The 19,277-nt window shown below is 41.8% G+C and overlaps 1 protein-coding gene across 5 annotated transcripts in view; it reads right to left on the minus strand.

Annotated features, from left to right (window-relative positions):
* The window catches only part of TENM1 (teneurin transmembrane protein 1), a 912,904-nt gene that overhangs the window by 84,517 nt on the left and 809,110 nt on the right, over nucleotides 1-19,277 (minus strand). For all 5 annotated transcript variants that reach the window (XM_077478732.1, XM_077478724.1, XM_077478714.1 and 2 more), the window contains one exon: nucleotides 14,733-15,243. In XM_077478732.1, coding sequence (XP_077334858.1) covers nucleotides 14,733-15,243 — 511 coding nt within the window. The remainder of the gene's footprint in view (nucleotides 1-14,732; nucleotides 15,244-19,277) is intronic.

Consider the following 19,277-nt stretch of genomic DNA (forward strand, 5'->3'; position numbering starts at 1 on the left):
ACGAAAACATTCTTATTATCCCTCCACTTCATAGCGAGCAAATTATTACTGCGCAAGCAGGCTCTCTCCCCCAGCCTAAGACGGGACTCTACAAGCCGCTGGGGAAATCCCCGGCGATTAGGTCGCACGGTGCCACATGCTCCAATCTGCTGATCAAACAAGTGACTAAACAGTGGCACGCTTGTGTAATAATTGTCCACGTACAAGTGGTACCCCTTTCCGAATAAGGGTGACACTATGTCCCACACTATCTTGCCAGCGCTTCCTATGTAGTCAGGGCAGTTCTCCGGCTCTACGTGACTATCTTTACCCTCATAAACCATGAAACTACGTGTATAGCCTGTGGCCCTGTCACAGAGCTTATACATCTTGACCCCGTATCTGGAACGCTTGTTGGGGACGTATTGTTTGAATGACAAGCGACCAGAAAACTTAATCAGGGACTCATCAACGCAGACAACTTGATCGGGAGTAAACAAGTCTGCAAAACGTTGGTTGAAGTGGTTTATGAGGGGCCGAATTTTGTAGAGCCGATCGTATTCAGGGTCTCCACGAGGACGACAGAGTTCATTGTCGCTGAAGTGCATGAACCGCAAAATCTGCTCGTATCGTGCCCTGGACATGGAAGCAGAGAACACGCGCATATGGTGAATTGGGTCAGTGGACCAATATGACCGCAACTCACTCTTTTTGGTTATGCCCATGTTGAGGGAGAGGCCCAGAAAAATTTTAAATTCGGAAACCGTAACTGGTTTCCATTGTCTGGCAAGGGCGGACTGGGGAATAGTGGCGATGTGTTGAGCAGCGTACAAATTGGTTTGGTCCACAATAGATCTATAGAGATCTTCGGTGAAAAACAGTGAGTAAAAGTCAAGTGTCGTAAAATCAACTGTTTCCACGTTAATGCCAGGTTGGCCAGTGAATGGGGGAAGTACGGGTTCTGCAGAAGTGGTGGGCACCCAAATAGGATTGGCGAATTCTGCAGGAAGGGCACTATGGGTACGGCGGGCCTGTCTTTGTCTTCTTCTTGGTGGCAGCGGGACACTACTTGTGCTTGCCACCTCGCCAGCTTGAACTGCACTTATGGGACTCGCCACGTCACCACGTGTTACTGCAGTGCTGGATGTAGGTCCAGGGTGTACTAGGCCGCTGGTGCTTGCCAGTTCACCAGAAGGATGAGCGGCTCTACTACGTCTCTGCTCCATACGAGTGACCTGCGGTTCCTGCACCTGAACAACAGAATACATTCGGGATCGGGCACACCTGTTCTTAACAGCAGCCTCATCTCCGTCGTCAGAGCTATCTGTCATGGAGCCGCTGTCCTCTACAGGATCGTATTCTGAGCCTGAATCTGACAGATGAGTGACGTCCTCTTCACTATCTGTCATGCTCAGAAACATGTAGGCCTCTTCACTAGTGTAGCTTCGCTTTGCCATTTTGGGCTCTAAATTTAGGGGTACACTAGTGAGACTCACAGGTAAAAAAGCACCTAGCCTGTCAGCGACTGTTTCAAAACGCTACAAAAAAAACTGTTAGCGATCGCAGGGATCAAGCCTGACTCTGCGAACGCTGCAGTTATGTGTGTTGTGTTTTGTAAGTGACAGTGATCGATCGATACTGCACTTGGGTGGGCTGGGCTGGGCTGGGCTTGGCGGAGGGGCTAAACGCAGGTGCTAGCAGGTATCTGGGCTGATCCCGCTAACAATGCGTTTTGGGAAACCTAAAATGCTGGCAACGCTAATATAGATCTGATCAGATACTATATTACTAAGGGAGGTGTATGCTTTGCGCGTGGGTGTTAGCGGTACTGGCACTAACCTGACGCTGGGGCAACGCAGACCTTATCTGATCCTCAAACTTATATCACCCGCCGGGTGATCAGGGGGTTAAACCTTTATTAGGTAATAAATGGCGGGTGCCCTGAAACAAAAAAAAAATAACTAACCAACCAGCGTCACCTGTAACAGTTATATGGTGATAACTGGTGAAAGGGTTAACTGGGGGGCAATCAGGGGGCTATGCGGTAGTATATGGGGGTCCCTGACGCTATAAAAAGCTGCGGCGAACCTAAATACTTACCTGCCTAACTAGCGTCACCTGTGACACTAATACAGCGATCAGAAAAACGATTGCTTATTAGTGACACTGGCGACGGGGGGTGATCACGGGGTTAAACCTTTATTGGGGGGGTTAGGGGGGCACCCTAGAGCTAAAGGGGGCTAACCCTAACTGCCCTAACAGTTATTACAGTCACAAATGACACCAATGCAAAAAAAAAAAATGCAATTGGTGTCACTGTGACTGGGGGGGGGGCAGGGGTGATTGGGGGGTGATTGGGGGGTGATCAGGGGGGGGGGGGGGGTGAAAAGTGTGCCTGGCGTGTTCTACTGTAAGTGTAGTGTTGGGTGCAACTCACCGATCCTCTCTCCTCCATGCCGGAACGAAAAAGACCGACACGAGGAGAGATCACATCACTTCCTCTCCTGTGTTTACATTACAGGAGAGGAAGTGATGTCACGAAGGATTTCTATTCGTCGGGAGCGATCGCGAGGGGGTGGCCATGAATGAATGGCCGTCCCCTCGTCCGGGATCGTTCCCGAACGAATACCGACCACCGCAGGCACCGGGCGGGGGCCCGATCGGGCCCCCGACCCGCGGGAAGGCAGGGACGTACATGTACGCCAATATGCCTGCCCGTGCCATTCTGTCGACGTACATCGTCGTGCGGCGGTCGGCAAGTGGTTAAATAAAGTTCAGCTTGAGCTTGGAGCTGGGTTTACATTAAAAAAGAGTTATGTGTGGCCTGGTTCATTAATTTATATCTTTTTGTTTGTTTCCTCAAAAAATAATCCAGCGTTTCCTGTATACGTTGTTACAGAATTTATTAGTATAAATGGTTGTAAACCTCAGACATGAAATTTGAACAAAGCATATCCCTCTATAGTGTGCACTTGTCTCAATTAAAGCGGTTGTATTGCCATTTGTTATTTATACCTACAGATAAGCCTATAATAACGCTTACACGTAGGTAAAATTAATATCTTACAAACCTGTATGGTTTAGGAGAAATCCACCCTTCATGCAGCCACTGACGTCAGCGGCCACATGCGCGCTGAAGGTCTGGAGGGTTGGGTCGCAAAGTTGCCAAACACAGGACTCCCGCGCACATACGTCTTCGCGGCTCCAGCTACTCACAGTGTCGGAGCCCACAAACTGGAAGAAACGTTGAGAGAAAAGGTCAGCCCCCTTGGTGGTGACCAAGCGAGCTGCGGGAGCCTCGTTCTAAGGTAAGTATGCATACTGTCTCACAGGGTTTTTTTTTTTTTTGGGCAGTTTACTACTGCTTTCTGCTTTAAAAGCACTAAGGCCGCGTACACACGGGCGGACTGTTCGCCCAACTTTGTCCGCTGAACAGTGTTTCAGCGGACAGTCCGCTCGTGTGTGGGCTTCAGCGGACAGTTTCAGCGGACAGTCTGACGAACAAAGTTTTTCGGAATTTCCGTAAGACAGTCCGCTGAAACTTGGTTTTTGTCCGTCCGAACTTGGTTTCAGCGGACAGTCCGCTCGTGTGTAGGCAAGTTGGACGGACTAAGTATCGCGCATACTCAGAAAGGGTTTACACGGCCGAAGGTTGCATTGCAGTGTATAGGACGTCCTTTTTCTAGTCCCGTCGTACGTGCCGTTCACGTCATCGCGCACGCTTTCAGCGGACTGTTCGTTCATCGTGTGTGGTCAAGTCCGTTCATGCAAATTTTGAGCGGACTGTTTGTCGGATTGTTTGACGAACAAAGTTGGGCGAACAGTCTGCCCATGTGTACGCGGCCTAAGCCTCTCCTGGCTCTAGTCACGTGCTTAAAAAAGAAAAAATACCCATTGTAATCCAATGCATCCGGCGCTTCGCATGTAGATTAGGAGACTGGAGGCACAGATAAGGGAGGTGAAGCCCCATCAAATAAAAAATAACCCAGGATCCCAGTGCTTCAAGGCAAGAATATTACTCATTTAGCGACCAAGGCATTGGTTAATTCTTCCCTATTACACGATCATAAACCTACGTGCTACATATTGGATGGTGAAACAGGCAACAGTACAAGTTCTGATTTGCATTCTCCTATACAGTATATTTGTTAATGCAAGTGGTAATAGAAATAGGTTATTTTACAAAACACAGGAACATCCCACCTAAATTAATGAAGGGAATGGGATTACGAGGAAATAGGAACTAATATCCCATTAAGAAGGTACATTATCCACTAGCTGATTAAACATGTAACCATGTACCACACTAACCATTGCTTCCTGTGTTCATCTAAGACTTTCAAAATGGGTGAAAATATTGTTTTAAATGTAATCTAGAACTAAAATGTACACTAAAAATACATATATTGGATGCATAACAAAACATCTGTGTCTAATTTCTATACTAAACAGTATAAAATGATTCTGAAAGTGATCAAAACATGGTAACTTTAGAAGCCAGAACACAAATCAATAGCCATTACAGACAATTGTGCTTCCCCCCACCTACAGAAATCCTCTATATTTCTAGTCTAATGTTGCCATGGCGATCCTGCAAGACAAATAACCTTGCCACAACACCCTGTTCATCTCCTGTGGTTGCTTTTGAGATCCTCCATTACCCTTGTGATAGCTATGTCTCTAAAACTATCTACAATAGATCTTCATTTTGTTGTGTTCACTAAAACATAAAAACAACAAAAAAAATAAAAAATAAAAATTGTTGCTACATGTTATCATTATATTTTTCATTATACTGTAATTTTATAAAATATTAATTGTATTATTATTATTATTATTATTAGGAGTAATTGTATTCTTATTATTATTAGCAGTAATTGTATTATTATTATTATTATTAGCAGTAATTGCATTATTATTATTATTATTATTAGCAGTAATTGTATTATTTATCAGAATTTCAACATCTTATTTACAGATGTAGTAAATTGTTTCCATACATCGATAGCAACTTTGCTCAAAAGACTTCTCCCAACTGGTGTTTCCATTTTCTAACTGATATTCCACTGCAAAATATTTTCTAACAAAAAGCCTGTGGAAGGAATCTAATTACTGTTGGAGCTGAAGTTCATGAATACGGTGAAGCTTTGTTCTCTGTGAATACCCACTCATGCGTGAGGTAAATGAACCACTTCAGTCCCGGAAGGATTTACTCACTTCCCGACCAGAGCACTTTTTGCGTTACGGCACTGCGTCGCGTTATCTGACAATTTGCGCGGTTGTGCGACGCTGCACCCAAACAAAATTGACGTCCTTTTTTCCCCACAAATAGAGCTTTCTTTTAGTGGTATTTGATCACCCCTGCGGTTTTAGATTTTTGCGCTATAAACAACAAAAGAGTGACAGTTTTTGAAAAAAATACACATTATTTACTTTTTGCTATAATAAATATCCCCCCAAAAAATATATAAAAAAAACACATTTCTTTCTCTGTTTAGGCCAATATGTATTCTTCTACATATTTTTGGTAAAAAAAAATTGCAATAGGCGTATATTGATTGGTTTGCACAAAAGTTATAGCGTCTACAAAATAGGGATAGATATATGGAATTTTTATTGTTAATTTTTTTTTATCAGTAATGGCGGCGATCTGTGATTTTTATCATGATTGCGACATTATGGCGGACACATCGGATGCTTTTGATACTGTTTTGGGACCATTGTCATTTATACAGCGATCAGTGCTATACAAATGCACGGATTACTGTGTAAATGACACTGGCAGGGAAGGGGTTAAACACTAGGGGTGATCAAGGGGTTAAGTGTGTCCTAGGGAGTGATTCTACTGTGGGGGGGATTGTCTCACTAGAACATGACAAAGATCACTGCTCCTGATGACAGGGTGCAGTAGATCTCTGTCATGTTGCTAGGCAGAACAGGGAAATGCTTTGTTTACATCTCCCCATTCTGCCTCTCAGTGAGACGAACCGGCACGTTCACAGAGGACGCGGCGGGCCTCGGCGCCCACAATGCTGTGATTTAAAGGGGACGTACCTGTATGCCCATTTGCCCAGCCGTGCCATTGTGCCACGTATATCATCGTGCGCTGGTTGGCAAGGGGTTAATAAAAAAAAAACACGATAGTAGAACAGTCGCTGAGTAAACGGCCTCCTTTACTACATTAACCCTATTGTGTCTCGTCATTAGCAGATCCCCCTTTTCATTAATTTTTTTTTTTCATTTCATCTAAATCTGTAGGAATTCTTTGGAAAGGCTTCAAAAAAAGTGCTTTTTTCCAATGTTTCATTTTTTAAAGGTCAGTCTTCAATGTTACTCTTTTTATGGGTATAACAAAGTAAATGAGCCCTAAATGGTTGAGAATGTAATTTAACCACACACAATGGCACGGCTGCGCAAATGGGCGTATCGGTACATCCCCTTTAAGATGCGGCTTAGTGGGTGCACGTGCCCGCTGCATTCTCTGAGAGTGCCCAGCGGGTCCCGCAGACTCGATGTCCGCCGGGGGCCCGCGATCGTGACACGGATTGATGGATTGTAAACAAGGCATTTCCCTGTTCTACCTGTCATCGGGAGCAGTGATCTGTCATGTTCTAGTGAGCCCACCCCCCCACAGTTAGAATCACTCCCTAGGACACACTTAACTCCTTGATCGCCCCCTAGTGTTTAACCCCTTCCCTGCCAGTGTAATTTACACAGTAATCAGTGCATTTTTATAGCACTGATCGCTGTATAAATGTCACTGGTCCCAAAATAGTGTCAAAAGGGTCCGATGTGTCCATCATAATTTCGTAGTCACGATAAAAATGACAGATCGCCGCTATTACTTATAAAAAATTAATAATAAAAATGCCATAAAGCTATCCCCTATTTTGTAGACGCTATAACTTTTGCGCAAACCAATCAATATACGCTTATTACAATTTTTTTACCAAAAAGATGTAAAATAATAGAACATATCAGCCTAAACTGAGAAAGAAATTTTTTTATATATATTTTTTTGGGGATATTTATTATAGCAAAAAGTAAAAATGATTTATTTTTTTCAAAATTGTTGCTCTTTTTTTGTTTATAGCGCAAAAAATAAAAATCGCAGGGGTGATCAAATACCACCAAAAGAAAGCTCTATTTGTGGGGAAAAAAGGACGTCAATTTTTGTTTGGGTGCAACAAGGCACAACCGCGCAATTGTCAGTTAAAGGGACGCAGTGCCGAATCGCAAAAAGTGCTCTGGTCAGGAAGGGGGTGAATTCTTCTGGGGCTGAAGTGGTTAATTGTGTGTATATACTGTATACTATCCAGTATTTGGCTGAATGACACCCCTGTATATCTTCTGGATCAGCAGTATCATCAAAGATAAAAAAATAATTTCACAATAACCACAGACATGAGCAGGTACAGCTATCCTGTCATCTGATTTTCACTGCTTTAAATGATTTTAAAGTGAGTGTATGCCTTGTGAAAAACATTTATTTTTATTTTGATAGGTTAAACCCCCTTCTGGGGTTTTGACTGCTACTTTAAATGCTTGCAAACCCTCACATATACCCAGTGAAGTGACTCGCCTTAGGTGATACACAGGGATGAAACAAATCTCTCTACATAAGTTCTACCTGTTTATCTGCAGTCTTCTCTTCTCTGCATCCTTTCCCTCTTATCTATAACCTTTCAAAGTCTAAAATGTATACAGCTTCTCTGAGATTCCAGAATGCAGGGGGCAGAGAGATGAAATTACACTCTGCAGAGCTCAGTGAGAGCTGATTGCAGGGAAGGGTCACCCCCCCCCCCCCCCCCCAATCACACTGCATACAGTAACAGGGCTGAGGCTTTCAATTATGGGTTCTGTGCTGCAGCTCCCTCCCCTGTCACCTTTTTATCTTTTGGTGTCAGGGAAACTTGTCAGACGTGACTCATTCAGGTAGCAGAGGAACAAGGCAGCAGACAGAAATGACACTTAATTACGTGATTACAACAAGAACACACTATAGAGGGTTATGCTTTGTTCATATTTCATGTCTGAGGATTACAACCACTTTAATGTCACAATTGTGAGATTCTCCTCACTTCATGTTTTATCAATAAGGGTGTAGGGGTACATCTCTAAAAGCAAAACAGGAGTTTATTTACTAAAACTGAAGAGTATGAAATCATGCCCACTTATGTAGAAAATCAATCAGCTTCCAGGTTTTATTGCCAAAGTTTAATTGAACAAGCTGAGGTTAGAAGCTCATTGGTTGACCATTGATTTCTGAGTAGTAGTGATAAGGCCATTTATTTGAAGGAGCAAATTGACATTTGTGAGGCATATTTCACGTTCTTTTTGTTTTTGTTTTGTTTTTTATGGACATGAAAACCGAGAAGAAACCTTTGGGGAGATCTCACCCAACTTCCTGTGCCTGTGACAGGAAGAAATTAGAAGAACAGTTTTCGATTGGGCACTGGGAAAGGAAGTCCCGGTAATGAGGACACAGCAATTCATGAAAGACTACACAGAAAAAAAAACAATAAAGTGCTTCACTCTATAATATTTTTGACCTAAATTTGGGGGACTTGCTTTCCTTACCACTTCCTGTCCAACTGACAAGGTATCACATAGGACAGGAAGTTATGTGACCAACCTAACCAGGGCCACAGATACCTAGACACGTACGTTATCAGAATGGGGGAAGTTTGGAATATCCCACTTTTTTTTATCCTTTTTCAGTGACTACAATTCCCCTAATCACAGAGTATAGGGGGACAGATTTTCTAATTCTCTGTTATACTACCCAAAGCTCAAATAAGCATTTTGGATGGAAATGGATTGGGAATTCAATAATGCACAAAGTTCAGTAGCCAATTGCAGCCTATTAAATGTAATCTAATGTCGTGTACACACGATTGGAAATTCTGCCAGAAAAAGTCAGATGAGAGCTTTTGGTCGGAAAATGTGACCGTGTGTATGCTCCATCAGACTTTTGCTGGCGGAATTCCCGCCAGCAAAAGATTGAGAGCAGGTTCTCTATTTTTCTGTTGGAAAAAGTTCAGATCAGAAATTCTGATCGTCTGTAGCCATTCCGACACGCAAAACTCCTACGCTTGCTCGGAATCCATTCAACGCATGCTCCGAAGCATTGAACTTCATTTTCTCGTCTCGATGTAGTGTTGTACGTCACCGCGCTCTTGACGGTTGAAAGTTCAGAGAACTTTTGTGTGACCGTATTTATGCAAGCCAAGCTTGAGCGGAATTCCGTTGGAAAAACTATCCATGTGTACGGGCCATTACACTCTTGCCCTAGTAAAAATGTATATTGTGCTTTCTCAGTGAATTAACATTTCAGTTGATGTTACAATGTATTTTAACCACTTAACGACCAGCGCACGCCGATGTACGTCCTATTTTTGAAGAGGGATATCTCGGTAACGGCAGCAGCTGCTGCCACAACCGAGATATCCATCTCTTCAGGCGCCAGTTGTCTGTATGATAACGGTGGTCTCCGCGGCGGATTCACCACGAGATCACCGCTATCGGCGGCGGGAGAGGTGCCACCCCCCCTCCCGCCACCCTCCCGCACCTTCTGCCGCTTACCGGAGCCGTCGGTAGCGGCGGAGGCGATCGGGTCCTTTTCCTAGTTGGGTATGGAGACGAGTGAGGCTAAGATGGCCCCCACTCATCTCTATACCACAGGAGGGCGGAAGTGACGTCAAAACGTCACTTCCGCCCATACCTCTTAAAGGTATATTTTTTTTAAATGTCATTTTTTCTTTTTTTTTTTTGCATTTTAGTCCAAATATGAGATCTGAGGACTTTTTGACCCCAGATCTCATATTTAAGAGGACCGGTCATGCTTTTTTCTATTACAAGGAATGTTTACATTCCTTGTAATAGGAATAAAAGTGATCCATTTTTGTTTTTTAAAACAGTGTAAAAATAAATAAAATCAATTAAAATAAATAATAAAAAAAAAAGGTTTTTAAAAGCACCCTGTCATGACGAGCTTGCACACAGAAGCGACGAGCTATGAAAACGGTGGTCAAACCACACATGTGAGGTATCGCCACGATCGGTAGAGCGAGAGCAATAATTCTAGTCCTAGACCTCCTCTGTAATGCAAAAAATGCAACCTGTAGAATTTTTTAAATGTCGCTTATGGAGATTTTTGAGGCTAAAAGTTTGACGCCATTCCACGAGCGGGTGCAATTTTGAAGCGTGACATGTTAGGTATCAATTTACTCGGCGTACAATTATCTTTCACAATATAAAAAAAATTGGGCTAATTTTACTGTTGTTTAATTTTTTTATTCAAAAAAGTGAATTTTTTCCAAAAAAGTGCGCTTGTAAGACCGCTGCGCAAATACGGTGTGAAAAAAAGTATTTCAATGACCGCCATTTTATTCTCTAGGGTGTTCGAAAAAAACAATATAAAATGTTTAGGGTTCTAAGTAATTTTCTAGCAAAAAAAAAAAAACAGTTTTAAACATGTAAACACCAAATCTGAAAAAGAGGCCTGGTCCTTAAGTGGTTAAAATCACTGTTTGTGCTGGTAACTTGTTTCTTATATTCTGTAGAAAGTACACCATACATAGGTTTGAATTAATTACACTTTAAGATTTGTAGCAAAACTTACATATGATGCTAATGTTATCTATACAAAGCCTGTTCTCTTAGGAATAGTTTTATTTTTTGGAGTGCAGAGCGTCTACATGGAATAGTTAAGATGGTATATTTCCTATATAACTATACACCTTACAGCATTGTAAAGATCCATCCTTCTTTAAAACTACTTTGAATGAGTAAAAGACACAGAAAAACTGAATGCTTCTAATCTAAGGCACTAGGCAATAGGCAAGACTACATTTGAACAGAAAAATATCCATCTCCAAGATAAAATGCAGCTGCTCTTAAGTAAGAATAGAGAAGATGAATTTAATAAGAAAGGACTCAGCTGGAGATATTGCAAACCCTTAAGGGGATCTGCAAACTCTACTCGCCAACTAATATTCTATACTTTTTTTTTTAAGGCGCAAACATTAAAGACACACCAGTGATAAATGAGCAGTGCTGGCTCTTCTGATTACTGCATATTTTTTATTTAACATTGCCATGATATAAATTAGCTATATTAGCATTAAAATCATTTTTTTTAGGATCATCACAAGACAATAACCAAAAGAATACATCCAAAAGTTATTAAAATGTTAATTTTTTATTTCTATAGTATTATTGTTTATATGTATTATAGTTTGAGGAAGGTGTATTCTGAATGTTCCCTATATACTGCAATCTTCCTTCTTATCTGCAGATATTTCCCCATGGACATCTTTGGGTCAATCCAAAGCAGGAACTGATAGAGGCACAAAGTCAGAGGACCCCAAAGTCACCATGGCTGGGACTTCAAGTGCCTGACTGGGATAAAAGGAACACAGACATATGTGTGAAATGAGCCCTTCACACACCTTTCTGCTCCACTGGTCACCCCTAGACTGCATGGAGCTGTCAGCACACTGTGTGACTGTCAATGGTGAGCCATTAGTACTTTGGTTTAAAGTAGACCTGCAATTAGAGAAGATGTGTGTGTGGGGGGGGGGGGGGGGGGATGTCATTATTCAAAATGTTAGCCTGCATATTTATTCCAGGTAGTGCTTTGAGGCAACTCATATTTTCACCAGCAGTCAATAATGGCAGTCTTCATGTTTCTCTACAAGCATGTTTCCTTTAAATTCCAAGGGAGGGACCCTTTCTTCTTTCTGTTATAGCAATTGATATTGTAATAGAGGCTATAACATTGTAATAGAGGCTATAACATTGTGCATGCTGTATACATGTGGTAAATAGTGCAGCTTCCGGAAATGTCCTTGCAGCCAGCGGCCAACGTTTAGGAGTGAGATGGTGATGGAGGAGGTAACTTGGTTATATTTTGCTGTTAAACCATATAGAGTGGTTTCCCTTCTATGTCTATGGACATGGTATTGTGGGGAAAACAATAAGCATCAGTAGTGCATGGCTGATACCTAGAAGGTTCACTACCACCCATGTACAGTCCTATCTTACAATATATTATATATATTTGTATGCGTAACTGACATTATCTAAGATGTTAGTCTATCCTACACTGCAATCATTATTTGATTATTTAAGTAATTAGAAGGGGGTGGCATGCTGGGATATGGAATGGCTATTTAAAGGTATCCCTAAGTGAGGAATAGTTGGATCTGATGGAGAGTAAATACCCCCAAAACACACAAGCCAGCATGTACATATAAAACACTGGTGATGCTGGCTGTGAGGGGTTGACAGTTGGATAACCATGTCATTTGTTCAGAGATATTCTGTATTCTGTGTGTAGCACCCTCCTCTAGTTAGTCTGTCAGGCTAAATATAGTTATTGCTTTCACTGTAGTTAGTGGAGCAGTATTCTTCTGTTTTCCTAGGATGAGTGTTTGATCTTTTTTCCCACCTGGTTCTGGGAGAAGATTCCAGAATTTAGGGCAGGGAAAGTCAAATGGCCAGTATGAATATTTATCATGCCAGAGCTAATCCCTAGAAGGAGGCCTCCAAAAGGTGTTTGGGAGGCCTGAGCACAGTGTCCTTTCCTCCCCAGAGATAGCTAGTGAGGGTATCAAACTAAAGTCCTGGTCTTGTGAAGGATCTTTTGACTCTCTCAGTTAAGAATTACCTATGGATGCTGGGTGGTATCCTGGGACATGATAAGTAAAGACCTTGTTGTGGACTCATGGGTATGCAATTGCTAGAAGGGAACTAAGTACCAGAAGATGCTATATGGTCTGAGACTGCTCTTATAGAGTCCTAGATATACTGGCTATATCCCCCTGTTACCTCCAGGAAAGGCTGTCTAGAGATGATTAGTGAGAAGGTGTCCTCCTGTTATGTTTGCTATTGTTTGGAGTTTCCTGATCCCTAAACCCCTCTCCTGTTCAAGATACTTATTCAGTTTTTCTAAAAAGTCATCCCCTAGAACTGTGTCTATGGCAGGCAGCAGCCTCTATACTACTTTGGTAAAACCTGTCTATTTTAGCAACCCCTCCGAGGATGTGGAAGATGTGTTACATGTGTTCATAGCCAGTGTTTTTGGGAGTATTTAGCATTTTATAAAATAAACTTATTTGAGAATTTTAAATGATGCCAGTGTGTTTTCTGTTTATTTTACAGTGTTGTTTACAGTTTTTCCATTCTAAAGAGTTACAAAGCAGTGGATCCTACTACATATTCTGCTATGCTTTGAGTTATATTTTCTAATGCCATGTACACATGACCGGACTTTCTGGCAGACTAGGTCCGACGGTCTTCCCAACGGACTCTCAGCTGACTTCCGACGGACTTTCCAAACTAACGGACTTGGCCACGCACAATCACACTAAAGTGGGAAGGATTCGACCGTGATGACATATGACCGGACTAGAATAAGGAAGTTCATAGCCAGTAGCCAATAGCTGCCCTAGTGTCGTCTTTTGTCCGTCGGACTAGCATATAGACGAACAGATTTTTCGACTGGACTTGAGTCCATCAGAAAGATTTGAAACATGTTCTAAATCTAAAGTCTGTCTGATTTTTCGACAGCAAAGGTCCGATGAAGCCCACACGTGGTCCAATTATCCGATGGATTCGTTCCGTCAGACCTTTGCTGTCGAAAAGTCCGGCTGTGTGTACACGGCATAAGAGAAATTTAAGATGAACTTTGAAAAGTTTGGATGTGAATAGTTTGTATCCTTCATCACTTGAGTGCTGATGGTTGAATTTGACTAAAGTTGAAAAAGAGTCTACTCTGAAGATTATTAAATTACCAAAACATAAGCCCATAACAAAACATGTCTGGACACCAAGTGAAAGTTAACATGTGGAAAATCACTATTATGATTTGCAAAATTATTTTCTACATTGGTACAGGCATTGCCACACATTTGGCACCCTCTCCCTCTCTCTTTGTACCAAGCCATGTTTTCACATTATATAGAACTTTGTTGCGTAGCACTGAATTATTGAATTTCTTATTCATGATTTTTTAATGCTAGCCTAATAGAGTTTACTTATCGTGGACCTTATTTGAAAAACTAAAACTTCCAGGTGGCTTATACTGTAACTCATTTCCCAGCATCAACTATTCAGCAAGGTGCAATTTCTGGCATTGCGCCATTAGACTACATACCTACAGCCTGTATACGAATTAGAGCCGGTTCACACAGGGGCGACTCAGATCCGACTTCAAGTCGTCCCTAGTCACCTCAGGTCGCACAACATGTAGAAATCAATGTAAGTGAATGAGAGCTGTCTTAATGCACACTACTGAAGTTGCTCCGACTTCAGAAAAGGTTCCTGTACTACTTCAATCCGACTTGTAGGCGACTGGTACCCATTGATTTCAATGGAGGTCGCCTCCAAGTCGGATCTCCGTCTATACGGAGGCGACTCTCAGAAAATTATCAGCTCTCAAAAGGAGTTCCCCCCTGAGAGCTCATTCTCTGATTGGCCACAGCAAGTCGCCTAGTGTTGTAAGTCGTGTCCAAGTCACGTCCAAGTCGCGTCCAAGTCACGTCCAAGTTGCCTCCGAAAGTCGTGTTGCCCCTGTGTGAACCGAGCCTTATATACACTATATCTGAATTATATGAAAAAACTAAAACTGAAATGTGGATTTGCATAACTGAAATGTGGATTTGCATAACTTACATTTGTTTGAACATTCAAGTCCTGAAAAGCAACATACTGTTACATAAGAGTTCCTTTTTTTTTTTTTTACTTACTCATACACAGTCGTCCAACCATTCTCATTGCTTTTAGTAGCCAGTAGTCCTGTATTGCCATGATATGTCAACAGTGCTAGGTTATATCCTTGAGCCGATATTCTTTTTAACACTCCATTGCTACTGATGGTAAGCCAGTAGACCTGACCTCCAGGGACCACCAACCATAATGGCATACCTCCAGCATCTCTTCGTACATGTACTGAATTTCCATTGCTGCTAGTGATGGAGATAACATCCCCATCTCCATTATATGTGAAATTATACACATAGTCTCTAGTTATGAGGTTTAAAGTGTGAAGATGTGTCCCATTGGTACTGAACTGATACAATTCTTGGTCTGCTGGAGAGGCAACCTCATACATATTCATGGAATTCAGATGCGGCTTGTTCCTAGTGACTGCTCGGATGCGTACGTTGCCAAGATCAGCTATGTACAGTGTACCATCTGGAGATACAGCTAATGATGAGGGCGCTTTTAGCCTGGCATCTTTTGCAAATCCACCATCACCTAAGGGACAAATAACATCCAATGTGTTAATCTATAAATTGAAAACATTTTCTTAAGGGAAAGGACTGTAAACAGAAGAAGTTTTAAATTCTCAGCCTACTTTAAAAGCTTTATTTCCTATGGTATCATTTTTAGAGCGAATCAGCAAAGATTAGCATTATTGCACATTTATCTCAGCAATATCAATTTTTGAAAACTCAATACCCGCTGCTTTAAAAATTGTTTTTTTTTTTTTCAGCTACATGTACAGTGCCAGGACATCTGCCGTATTTCCATACACAGCAATCTCTACAATGTATTACTAAAACTGCATGTAAATAGACATTTCCTCATGAGCATGAGCATAACGGGAGCCTTTTTTGCTTATATGTGCTATTTTTCTGCAGATCATTAACAGTTACATAAAAATACCACACATACACATACAGTTATATAAAATGTCATACATACACAGTACATTTACAAGGTAGGCCATAAAAAACATGATATAAACTAGCTGTGAGAGTGATCTGAGCATCGCTAGTTATATTGAGTCACCCTATGATGAATTATTACTAAGGTTAGCCTAGATCAGTTTCTCCGCAGACTGCCTGGGACACTTAGTAGCATGTTTTGCTTTTTAATAAGGAGTTATAAAGTTGGAGTGATTCCAAACTGACATAACTACATTGAAAATTAATCAGAAGTCTTTGGATATCAGTGCTGCCCATATTGTATCATTGCAAGTGCATATAGTATATAAAGAACATACCCTGGAGCAGGAAAAAATTACTAGAATTACTCATTGCACTGTTCATATGATAGAAATGTTGCAAAGCAACCTGATTGCCCTTTGCAATAAGCAGATCTGTTTTTTGGGCTCCATTGATTTGGTACTAGTGCTTTAAGAGCTCTTTTCTACTGCTTAACACCTCATAGCCTTCCACGCCATCCATACCTTACCTAGACATAAAAATGCTGCAGATAGACGCTGGCCAGCTTGCTCGGGTATGGACAGAGTATACAGGCCCTAAGACTGGTGTACTCTGAAAGCCCTTGTAATCAGCCCTGTGTTGCTAAGTGCTGGTGCTAAGTAATAATAACTTAATAATAACTTATCTTCACACAGGCGCTTGGGTAAAATATGGGCCCTACTTTCTATAGAAGAGCTTGGTACAAGCACAGCGCTTCACTTTTTCCACATTTTGTTATAGTTACATAGTTAGTAAGGTTGAATAAAGACACCAGTTCAACCTGAGTGGCTACAATTGCCCCTATCCCTGTACATTGCACACTCACATCGGTTCCTACCCTCAAGGAGAACACAATTCAAGGTCCCCATTCATATACTAGGGCCAATTTGGGACAGAAGCCAATTAACTTACCTGCATGTCTTTGGAGTGTGGGAGGAAACCGGAGTACCCGGAAAAAACCCACGCAGGCACAGTGAGAACATGCAAACTCCAGGCAGGTAGTGTCGTGGTTGGGATTCAAACCAGCGACCCTTTTTACTGCTAGGCGAGAGTGCTAACCACTACACCACTGTGCCGCCCACTGTTATGTTACAGCCTTAATCCAAAATGGACTGAATTTATTATTTTCCTCAAAATTCTACAAACAATACCCCATAGTGACAATGTGAAAGAAGTTTGTTTGAAATCTTTGCAAATTCATTAAATATAAAAAATAAAAAAAAAAATCCCACGTACATAAGTATTCACAGCCTTTGCCATGACACTCAAAATTAAGTTCAGGTGCATCCTGTTTCCACTGATCATCCTTGAGATGTTTCTACAACTTGATTGGAGTCCATCTGTGGTAAATTCAGTTGATTGGACATGATTTGGAAAGGCACACACCTGTCTATATAAAAGGTACCACAGTTAACAGTGCATATCAGAGCACAAACCAAGCCATGAAGTGCAAATAATTGTCTGTAGACTACCGAGACAGGATTGTATTGAGGCGCAGATCTGAGAAAGGATACAGAAAAATTTCTGCAGCATTGAAGGTCCCAATGAGCACAGTGGCCTCCATCATCTGTAATATGGAAGAAGATTGGAACCACCAGGACTCTTCCTAGAGCGGGCCACCCGGCCAAACTGAGTGATCGAGGGAGAAGGGCCTTAGTCAGGGAGGTCACCAAGAACCCTGACGGTCACTCTGACAGAGCTCCAGCATTTCTTTGTGGAGAGAGGAGAACCTTCTAGAAGAACAACCATCTCTGCAGCACTCCACCAATCAGGCCTGTATGGTAGAGTGGCCAGATGGAAACCACTCCTCAGTAAAAGGCACAAGACAGCCTACCTGGAGTGTGCCAAAAGGCACCTGAAGGTTTCTCAGACCATGCGAAACAAAATTCTCTGGCCTGATGAAACAAAGATTGAACTCTTTGGCCTAAATGGCAAGCAGCATGTCTGGAGGAAACCAGGCACCACACATCGCCTGGCCAATACCATCCTTACAGTGAAGCATGGTGGTGGCAGCATCATGCTGTGGGGATGTTTTTCTGCGTCAGGAACTGGGAGACTAGTCAGGATTGAGGGAAAGTTGAATGCAGCAATGTACAGAGGCATCCTTGCTGAAAACCTCCAGAGCGCTCTGGACCTTAGACAGGGATGAAGGTTCATCTTCCAACAGGACAAAGACCCTAAGCACACAGCCAAGATAACAAAAGAGTGACAACTCTGTGAATGTCATTGAGTGGCCCAGTCAGAGCCCAGATTTGAACCCGATTGAACATCTCTGGAAGGATCTGAAAATGGCTGTCCACTTATGCCTCTCCATCCAACCTGATGGAGCTTGAGAGGTCCCACAAAGAAGAAAGGGAGAAACTGTCCAAAAAATAGGTGTGCCAAGCTTGTAGCATCATACTCAAAAAGACTTGAGGCTGTAATTGATGCCAAAGGTGCTTCAACAAAGTATTGCGCAAAGGCTGGGAATACTTCTGTACATCTGATTTTTTTTCGTTTTTTTATTTTTAATAAATTTGCAAAGATTTCAAACAAACTTCTTTAACATTGTCATTATGGGGTATTGTTTGTAGAATTTTACAGAAAAAAAATAACTTAATCCATTTTAGAATAAGGCTGTAACATAACAAACTGTGGAAAAAGTGAAGGGCTGTGAATACCTTCCGGATGCACTGTAGGTCTCAAAGTCAAGATGTATAAACACTAGACATGTGCATTTGGTTTCGCTCCGAATCGAAATTCGGATAATTAAATTTCATTATTCGGACGTTCAGATGCATCCGAATTACCGAATTACAATGCAAACGAAATTCAACCGAATTAAGACGAAATTCGAATTGAATTCGAAAAAAAATTGAATTTGAAAACAATTCGAATCGAATTCGAAAACAATTCTAGTCTAATCGAATTCGAAAACAATTCGAATTGAATTTGAAAACAATTCGAATCGAATTCGAAAACAAATTTGAATAAAAATTTAAAAAATATAAATCGATTTCTAAAAAAGAATACAGTAAAATAGAATATAAAATAATAACACAATAGAATGAAAATAAAAGAATAGTAAAGAACAGAATAGAGTTGAATAGAATGTAATAAAATACAGTAGAAAAATATGACCTTATAATTTAGAATAGTATAAATTCGAATTCGAGAATAGATTTGAAAATAACTCAAAACAATGGAAAGTAAAATAATATATATTATATTTTATTACCGTATTTATCGGCGTATAACATGCACTTTTTTCCCCTTAAAAGCAGGGGAAAATCGTGAGTGCGGGTTATACGCCGATCCCCTGCAGTTCTGAGCCTCTGGGTGGCTTTCAGCCGCCTTCGGCTCTTCATGGCGGCTTTTCGGTCGCCTTCGGCCATTATCGGCAGCTTTCGGCCGCCTTCGGCCGTTCTCGGCAGCTTTGGGCCGCCTTCAGCTCTTCTCGGCAGCTTGCGGCGGCCGAAAACTGCTGAAAACGGCCGAAGGTGGCCAAAAGCTGCCGTAAAGAGTCGAAGGCGGCCTGAGGCTGCCGAGAACTACCGCGGGCCGCCGAGATACACATCCAGCTCTGTATCTCGGCGCCGGCCT

This window comes from Lithobates pipiens, unplaced genomic scaffold (assembly GCF_037356315.1).
Source record: "Lithobates pipiens isolate NorthernLeopardFrog02 unplaced genomic scaffold, aLitPip1_a1.2 Scaffold_1, whole genome shotgun sequence".
Classification (NCBI taxonomy): domain Eukaryota; kingdom Metazoa; phylum Chordata; class Amphibia; order Anura; family Ranidae; genus Lithobates; species Lithobates pipiens.